At 46.3% G+C, this 10,000-nt stretch overlaps 1 protein-coding gene across 6 annotated transcripts in view; it reads right to left on the bottom strand.

Annotated features, from left to right (window-relative positions):
• Positions 1-10,000, bottom strand: part of LOC118210178 (septin-4-like) — a 48,550-nt gene that overhangs the window by 20,220 nt on the left and 18,330 nt on the right. Inside the window, exon 1 of one of the 6 annotated variants that reach the window (XM_035386137.1) lies at positions 2,025-2,197. The exons of 4 other annotated variants lie outside the window; for them this stretch is intronic. In XM_035386137.1, the coding sequence (XP_035242028.1) occupies positions 2,025-2,069 (45 nt within the window). In that variant the 5' untranslated portion in view covers positions 2,070-2,197. Of the gene's footprint in view, positions 1-2,024; positions 2,198-10,000 lie in introns of those variants that run through there. One more of the 6 variants, XM_035386139.1, reaches the window with a different exon arrangement.

Genomic DNA, 10,000 nt, shown 5'->3' with positions numbered 1-10,000 from the left:
GAGTTTGAATGAGTGAGGAGTTTGAATGCTATGCACATAGATGAGACTGTTTAACACAGTGAGTGTGAGTGAGTGAGTGAGTGAGTGAGTGAGTGAGGAGTTTGAATGCTATGCACATGGATGAGACTGTTTAACACAGTGAGTGTGAGTGAGTGAGTGAGTGAGTGAGTGAGATGTTTGAATGCTATGCACATGGATGAGACTGTTTAACACAGTGAGTGTGAGTGAGTGAGTGAGTGAGTGAGTGAGTTGTTTGAATGTTATGCACATGGATGAGACTGTTTAACACAGTGAGTGTGAGTGAGTGAGTGAGTGAGTGAGTTGTTTGAATGCTATGCACATGGATGAGACTGTTTAACACAGTGAGTTTGAGTGAGTGAGGAGTTTGAATGCTGTGTTTTTAAATCAGTGAGATGTTTTAACACAGTGAGTGTGAGAGAGTGAGGAGTTTGAATGCTATGCACATGGATGAGTCTATTTAACACAGTGAGTGTGAGTGAGTGAGTGAGTGAGTGAGTGAGGTGTTTGAATGCTATGCACATGGATGAGTCTATTTAACACAGTGAGTGTGAGTGAGTGAGTGAGTGAGTGAGTGAGGTGTTTGAATGCTATGCACATGGACGAGACTATTTAACACGATGAGTGTGAGTGAGTGAGTGAGTGAGTGAGTGAGGTGTTTGAATGCTATGCACATGGATGAGACTGTTTAACACAGTGAGTGTGAGTGAGTGAGTGAGTGAGTGAGTGAGGTGTTTGAATGCTATGCACATGGATGAGACTGTTTAACATAGTGAGTGTGAGTGAGTGAGTGAGTGAGTGAGGTGTTTGAATGCTATGCACATGGATGATACTTTTTAATATGATGAGTGTGAGTGAGTGATGTTTGAATGCTGTGTTTTTAAATCATTACATTACATTACATTACATTATAGGCATTTAGCTGACGCTCTTATCCAGAGCGACTTACAACAGTGTAACCAAACTCAGGATCAAGTCCACTTAAGTCCATTGAATAAAATGCAGATAAAAGCCTTTACTATAGTAGCATACAGTAAGGAAAAACAAGATAGTCTGAACCAAAAAAAAATCAGTGAGCTGTTTTAACACAGTGAGTGTGAGAGAGTGAGTGAGGTGTTTGAATGCTATGCACATGGATGAGTCTATTTAACACAGTGAGTGCGAATCAGTTGTTTGAATACTGCCATTGTTTAACACAGAACATTAATGCTTTTGTCCACCAGTACTGACCACCAGCTCTGCAGAGGGACCCACAATCAAATGTAATGTAAAAAAAAAACTTCCAGCAGAGGAAACGTACATTTATTATCATTTATATCATATTTATTGATTCAGATTAAGAACTGATTGAACAAATAACTCACAACAGCAGATTCAATCAGAAACATTTTTATGAAGATTACTGAATATTATTAAATGTTATTAAACGCATCCCCCATCTCAAAGAGTCCCTGCCACATATACAGGTGAGTCCAAACTCACACACACAGGTGAGTGGAGCACCTCTCTCCCTGCTGGACCAACAAGAACTCGGCAAAGCAGCGAGCGCAGGCAAAAGCAATCGACCGCAGAGCGGGTGAGCCGTGATTAACCCGACAGGACACTCTCAGTCCGACCAAATCGACAGCAGAGAGGTCACTCACAGTAAGATGAACGGCATGTAGCTGAAGTGTTGCTGAAGAGCTCGAACAGACAGACAGATCTTCACAGTACACAGCATGAGCATACACACCACAGGCCTCTCTGTCCATCTCAATGAGCGAGGACCTGCACCTCCCAAAGACACATGTAGTCAACTCTGTGCATAATCTCACACCAGCATGCTCTAACACTGCCATACACCCACATGCTCTTACAAACTCACACACAAATTCGAGTACTCGCTTGTGCACACTCACTCACAAACATTTTCTCGCTCTCCCTCACACACTATTTCACCTCACCTCTCTCTTTCTCTCTCTCTCTCTCTCTCTCTCATGCACACACACACAGACACACACACATACCTCAGTGTCGCTGTTTGCTTCAGGGTTAGCTGCCATTGCCTCCATTCAGACGCAAATAAACAGAATAAAACCACCAGCAGACACATTCCTCCGGTCCCATCCTCAGCTTCATTAGCATAGTCACGCCCCCTCCTCAGCTGTATTTGCATAGCCACGCCCCTCCTTCTAAACCCACCCCCGTGCCACAGCCTAGCAAGGCTTATGCATTTCATTCACGGGTGATACACGATTAGGAGCAACACACACACACACACACACTCACACGCGCGTGCACACACACGCACACGTGCGTACACAAATACACACACACGTGCATGCACACACACACACACACACGCACACCACTGGGATCTGCTATTTTCATTGTGATATTGGTCTATTGTTTTAACAGTATGATCTAGTGATCTGTTAATGCTGAGCACAAGATCTGTTCATGGTGATCATGTGATCTACCATGAGAGAGAGAGAGAGAGAGAGAGAGTAAGAGAAGGCAGAGAAACAGAGAGAGGGAGGCAGGGAGGGAAAGGGGGGGCTGGGACAGATCAGAGTCAGTACCAGTCTGTGTGTGGAGCTGCTGAACACTCAATCCAGCTTAAGAGAGAGACAGCGTGTGTGTGTGTGAGTGTTTGAGAGCGCACGGGTATGTTTGTGTGACCTGTACATCTGTCAGCTGGGTTGAACAAAAGGAGTCTGACATTCTAGCATGAAGTCACACACATCTGCACAGACAAACATCTGCACCACGCCCCACTGAATGTGCCTGTCACACATCTGCACAGACAAACATCTGCACCACGCCCCACTGTGTGTGCCTGTCACACACCTGCACAAACATCTGCACACACACCTGCACACACATCTGCACACAGACCAAAACACACATCTGTACCACACCCCACTGCATGTGGCTCTGGAAGCCACTGGTTCTTATACATTTTAATATTTAAGAACCCAAATTAAGCCGGCACGGTGGTGCAGTGGGTAGCGCTGTCGCCTCACAGCAAGAAGGTTGTGGGTTCAAATCTCGGCTTGGGGCCTTTTGTGTGGAGTTTGAATGTTCTCCCTGTGTCCACGTGTATGAGCTTGTGAGTGAATGGTGTGTGTGCCCTGCGATAGACTGGCGGCCTGTCCAGGGTGTATTCCTGCCTCTCGCCCGATGCATGCTGGGATAGGCTCCAGCCTGGTGATCTGGTGTAAACGGGGTCTATAACAGTCTGGTGTAAATGGGGTCTGTAACAGTCTGGTGTAAACGGGGTCTGTAACAGTCTGGTGTAAAAGGGGTCTGTTACAGTCTGGTGTAAACGGGGTCTGTAACAGTCTGGTGTAAATGAGGTCTGTAACAGTCTGGTGTAAACAGGGTCTGTTACAGTCTGGTGTAAACAGAGTCTGTAACAGTCTGGTGTAAACAGGGTCTGTTACAGTCTGGTGTAAACAGCGTCTGTTACAGTCTGGTGTAAACGGGTCTGTAACAGTCTGGTGTAAACGAGGTCTGTAACAGTCTGGTGTAAACGGGGTCTGTAACAGTCTGGTGTAAACAGGGGTCTGTAACAGTCTGGTGTAAACAAGGTCTGTTACAGTCTGGTGTAAACGGGTCTGTAACAGTCTGGTGTAAATGAGGTCTGTAACAGTCTGGTGTAAACAGGGTCTGTAACAGTCTGGTGTAAACGGGGTCTGTAACAGTCTGGTGTAAACAGGGTCTGTAACAGTCTGTAACAGTCTGGTGTAAACAGGGTCTGTAACAGTCTGGTGTAAATGAGGTCTGTAACAGTCTGGTGTAAACATGGTCTGTAACAGTCTGGTGTAAACAGGGTCTGTAACAGTCTGTTGTAAACGGGGTCTGTAACAGTCTGGTGTAAACAGGGTCTGTAACAGTCTGGTGTAAATGGGGTCTGTAACAGTCTGGTGTAAATGAGGTCTGTAACAGTCTGGTGTAAACGGGTCTGTAACAGTCTGGTGTAAACGGGGTCTGTAACAGTCTGGTGTAAACGGGGTCTGTAACAGTCTGGTGTAAACGGGTCTGTAACAGTCTGGTGTGAACGGGGTCTGTAACAGTCTGGTGTAAACGGGGTCTGTAACAGTCTGGTGTAAACGGGGTCTGTAACAGTCTGGTGTAAACAGGGTCTGTAACAGTCTGGTGTAAACAGGGGTCTGTTACAGTCTGGTGTAAACAGGGGTCTGTAGCAGTCTGGTGTAAACAGGGTCTGTAACAGTCTGGTGTAAATGACGTCTGTAACAGTTTGGTGTAAATGGGGTCTGTAACAGTCTGGTGTAAACGGGGTCTGTAACAGTCTGGTGTAAACAGGGTCTGTAATAGTCTGTAACAGTCTGGTGTAAACAGGGTCTGTAACAGTCTGGTGTAAATGAGGTCTGTAACAGTCTGGTGTAAACATGGTCTGTAACAGTCTGGTGTAAACGGTGTCTGTAACAGTCTGGTGTAAATGAGGTCTGTAACAGTCTGGTGTAAATGAGGTCTGTAGCAGTCTGGTGTAAACGAGGTCTGTAACAGTCTGTAACAGTCTGGTGTAAAGGCGTCTGTAACAGTCTGGTGTAAATGGGGTCTGTAACAGTCTGGTGTAAACGGGGTCTGTAACAGTCTGTAACAGTCTGGTGTAAAGGGGTCTGTAACAGTCTGGTGTAAATGGGGTCTGTAACAGTCTGGTGTAAACAGGGTCTGTAACAGTCTGGTGTAAATGGGGTCTGTAACAGTCTGGTGTAAATGGGGTCTGTAACAGTCTGGTGTAAAGGGGTCTGTAACAGTCTGGTGTAAACGGGGTCTGTAACAGTCTGTAACAGTCTGGTGTAAAGGGGTCTCTAACAGTCTGGTGTAAATGGGGTCTGTAACAGTCTGGTGTAAAGGGGTCTGTAACAGTCTGTAACAGTCTGGTGTAAAGGGGTCTGTAACAGTCTGGTGTAAACAGGGTCTGTTACAGTCTGGTGTAAAAGGGGTCTGCTACAGTCTGGTGTAAAAGGGGTCTGTAACAGTCTGGTGTAAATGAGGTCTGTAACAGTCTGGTGTAAACAGGGTCTGTAACAGTCTGATGTAAAGGGGTCTGTAACAGTCTGGTGTAAACCGGGTCTGTTAGCCCCCGGTGTGCGATGGTAACAGAAGTGAGGCTCCAGCAGTTGGTGCCGCGGCAAAGATGTGGGTTAAGAGGCTTGCTGTAATCTCCGGCGCTTACTGGAGCAAGGAGGAGACACGCCTCAGGCTTACAGCGAGGTCGTCTTAACGGGCGGGGCCTACAGGATTACCCTCAGAGAACAAGAAAAACGCGAGAGAAACAAAATGGCGTTTTCTTGTTTGTATTTCTCCAAGAAAAAATCATCACCAGACTACAGCTTCTCTCAGGATTTAGGCTTCGTGTGACCTTCATCAGAGTCAGAATGACCTTCATCATTCATTCATCCCTACTGTGTTGTAAACAAGGTCGCGAATAAAGCCGACGCCGTCACTTTAAATAACACTGAGCAAAATAAGGATTCTGTTTGTTGCGTTCCTTGTATCACGCACTTCTGAGACACTTTTCTCCTGAGACAGAACTAATTGCACACAGAGAAGCGCACGTCCGCCACAGCACCGCGTTTTTTAGCTTCACGCCGTCTCAGTCAGGGCTTGGACCCCCCCCCCCCCCCACCCGGGGAAAGCTGGTGGCTGCTCCGAGCCCATTGAGGGGTCCTTCACCAATGAGTCCCGTAAGAGGGCGGAGCGGGGCCTCCCAAACCCGCTCAGACCGTCTAAGAGGGGGCACGGGGCCATTACTCTAATAACCACATTCAGCGAGTGCACTGCCCATCCAAACCTCTCTGTGCTCCCCATCCCAAGGTAACAGTGCCTCAGCTTCGTACGAAGAAAGACTCCTGAAATAATAAGTAAATGTTGCTAATAATGTATGCAATTGTGTATTATCAATTCGATCATAGAAAATGATTTTTAGAACCAGCCACAGACCAAGGAGGTATATGACATCACAAAGCAGGATAAAAGATTTAGCCAGTCGTGAACAATATTTCATCCAAATGAATACATTTCAGAATGCTAGCCAGCTAGCTCCTTAACGTCACTTTGGGAAACACACCCCGGGATTGCTGGGTATTCAAACTCCAGTTTACAGGAGTGTGATTGGATGGCAGACACGTGGGCTTATTAATCTCAAGTTCACAGGAGTGTGATTGGGTGGAAGAGGAAATCTCTCTCACACTCTCCCTCCCTCCCTCCGCTCTCTTCTCTGTGCCTCTCTCTCGCTCAGGGCTGTGCCAGCCCGGCACATTCCAGTGTCCTAGTGAGTCTCAGGGGAAGAGGGGGAGGGGAGGGTTAGGGGGTGTGCGTCTTATACAAGCCCCTGGCACAGACCCCAGGACAAGGTACCAGGGGATTTGACCATTTGCAGGACATTTGTTCCTCTTTGGATTTACATCATTTCAGTCCTACTCGTAGATGCACACAGACACCGAGGGACATCATTGCAGTTGCTTCCCTTTGATTTACTCAGATGCCCTCAGACGCCCTCTAGTGGTTATGATGGTGAACAGCAGCACATCAAGGACAGCAGTCCAGCTGCAGCCCAATGCAGGGCGAAAGCATGGCCTGTTTCGGGCCTGGTTTTATACCGTCTCTTTATTTCTGGTGGACCTGGAACCAGGTGATGCGTTAGAAAGCTCTACTGCTAGGAAACAGGCACAAGTGAACAGGAAGTCACCCCTGGGTGGAGCTACGACACCAGCACAAGGATTATATGCCTGAACCTCAACACCGGGAAGGCAACCTTGTCAGAATAGCTCTCGCCTAGATTAAAGTAGCAAGTATTCTTATTAGCCCAGTCAAATATGTAGAATGGAAATGTAGCCAGTCTCAAAATAGCCTCTCATTCAAAGTTTCTTTTGATGCTATCGCTGGCTAAAGATGGCGGTGGAATTTGCCGCCCCTGCCAGTAGCCCTGCTTGCTCTGGCAGTGAGAGGGGCAGGGTTTCCTCGATAAAACACACTCACCCTGTAAATCACCAAGTTCCACGACCAAGTTACGTTCATACGGTAGACCATTCATGAACCATCCATCAACCGCGAACGCAGAGGTCCAACCACTCATCAACCGCGAACGCAGAGGTCCGTTCCCTCACAGAACACACGCTCCAGGTGCCCCGCCCCGCCCCGCCCCTCTAAACTGCACTTATACTGAACGTATACGATTTGGACTAATCCAGTTAGCTTTTTACACCTCAACTGTAACCTGCTCAACCCATTTGATTATTTGCTGCGATAGATCCCCTATTACATTTCTGCTGCATCCATTCTACCCCGAGTTTACACCCGACCAGGCAGCGGAGGATGGGCTCCCCCTCTATAGCCGGGTTCCTCCCCAGTTTTTCTCTCACCACCGTTAGAGAGTTTTTTCTCCCCACTGGGAGTTTCCTTAGCTCATGTGCTATTTTAGGGTTCAGGCCTGGTCTCTGCTCAGTTTTTGCTCATTTTCTGCTACTGTGTAAAGTTTATTTGTGACAGTTTTCTGTAAAAAAAGCGCTAGAAAAATAAAATTTATTTGATTCTATTTGATACTCGCGGCAAAGGGCTCGGTTCTCCCGTATCCCCAAAGAGCTCTCATACCCAACTATTCATACAGGTGATTACGAAGCATAATCCTTCATATTCCTGTCATGAACCTGTAACTCTCTGGGATTAACTGGCAGTGCTGTACTGAACCGGTAGCACAGAATGGCCATTGTGTGCACACCCCGCACGCACGTGTGGTCTGAAGTCTGTGAAAAGACGTGAACTTTTCCCCGTCAAGTTGCAATGGCAGAACACAAAGTTGCTGTGGAACGCGCAAATATGCACTAATCTGCAGGGAAACATGGTTCATAGATCAGGCCACCGTGCAGCCAGAAGGACTAATCTTCCTGGAGGGATTACACACTGCCAATGAAAAGTGATCAGAGGTCAGTACATGGTGGCCCTAAATGAACTCATACTGCTATTTTAGCACTCTAGCGAGCCATAAGCATACAAACCAGTTTTCAGTTGGGGTCATTTGAGTAGTTTCTACACATGCCTGTGTGTGGTATTCTATGGTTTCTACACACACCTGTGTGTGGTATTCTATGGTTTCTACACATGCCTGTGTGCGGTATTCTATGGTTTCTACAGGTATGGTATTCTATGGTTTCTGCACACACATGTGTGTGGTATTCTATGGTTTCTGCACATGCCTGTGTGTGGTATTCTATGGTTTCTACATGCCTGTGTGTAGTATTCTATGGTTTCTACACGTATGGTATTCTGTGGTTTCTACACATGCCTGTTTGTGGTATTTTATGGTTTCTCCACACACCTGTGTGTGGTATTCTATGGTTTCTACACATGCCTGTGTGCGGTATTCTATGGTTTCTACACGTATGGTATTCTATGGTTTCTGCGCACAACTGTGTGTGGTATTCTATTGTTTCTGCACATGCCTGTGTGTGGTATACTATGGTTTCTGCACATGCCTGTGTGTGGTATTTTATGGTTTCTGCACATACCTGTGTGTGGTATTCTATGGTTTCTGTGGTATGTAAGATTTGTTTCTTATGGCCATTTCCAGCAGCTTGTCTGGCATGGCACACTGCTGCTAACATAAACTTCCTTGGCTTCCTGTTAAATTCAATTAGAGCCCCTTATCTGACCTCTTAAATATTTCCTACTGAAACCAGTGAAAAAAACACTTTTCCCTGTGTGAGGAAGTCTGATGCATTTAACTTTACACTAACCAGACTAGACCAGAGCAGACCAGACAAAGATCCAACTGACAAATAGGGTCTAAATAAGGATCTAATTTATTGATGGGATATGAATACATATGTAGAAAATCACAAAATTGCTTGCAGCCCTGTCTCTGAGCTGCACTGGGGGGAATTAGACTCAAGAGACTTTGAACGAGATCTGGGATTTTCACTTTAAAATACATTTCCAGAGTAGTCCTAATTTTATCCCATTTTGAATGACCTTTGAGATAGACAGTCTGAGAAAGACACAGCAAATAGTTTATCTACATTCCTTAAATATCGTACTGAAACTGGGGACTAACAGCACCACAACTAGGCCATTGACTTTAGACATTTCAAGCCTATTATTAGTATTTTATACCATTATTATTAAAATAATAATAATAATGATAGCAGTGTATATATACTGGGTGACGGTTGCTGTAGTAATGAGGTCGAACCCATTAGTCCAAACACGACCCATTTAAAAGCTTCTTATCACACGCAATTCATCTAAAAAATGACCTAATAGAGATTTGCCCTAAATTGTACAGCGAAGCACAACAGTCTGTTACTGAATCTCTCGTATCTGTGCCAGTCACCGTACCCGTGAAGCGCGCGCGGGGGGGGGGGGTTTTGGCACGCCCTGCAGACGGTCTGAAAGGAAACCGGGCATTACTGCGTCTCCTGCTTCTCAACGAGCCCCAGGCCGCTACGAAAACAAACTCTGTTTCAGCCGAGTGCGTTGCACAAGTGCTTGTCCCTGTCAATACTCACTCAGGGAGACTTTAACTAACTGAGCGTTCCACATTAACTTCACTTTCAAAAGCAGTTTGCTGCATAAGTAGTGAGGGTTTTCTTCCCCGAGTTACAAATGCCCCGCCCACATCTCCTTGTCCAATCGGCAGCGTGCCGGTGACAGCGGGCTTGCTGGGTGACGCACAGTTTGCACTCGATCCACAGCACGCCACATCAGTCGTATGACTGCAAATATGGAAGTTATGTGAACGTAGCGTCAAAGGCACAGGCGGGGATGGAAGGAATTCATAAGTGTAACCACAATCGTACATAACACTGCGGGAATATGGCCTGGGTATGTCTGAAATGTAAACCAATAATAAGGAGGAGCTCAGCGCAGGGAATGCAGGAGCCCTTGTGTTTTTAACAGGCCTTCCTGCTTTCAGCCACACTTTATTTACTGCATGTACTGTACACACACACACACACACACACACATGCACACA

This window comes from Anguilla anguilla, chromosome 12 (assembly GCF_013347855.1).
Source record: "Anguilla anguilla isolate fAngAng1 chromosome 12, fAngAng1.pri, whole genome shotgun sequence".
Taxonomy (NCBI): domain Eukaryota; kingdom Metazoa; phylum Chordata; class Actinopteri; order Anguilliformes; family Anguillidae; genus Anguilla; species Anguilla anguilla.
Note: the sequence above shows the minus strand (reverse complement) of the source record. Positions and strands in the feature narration are given on the sequence as shown.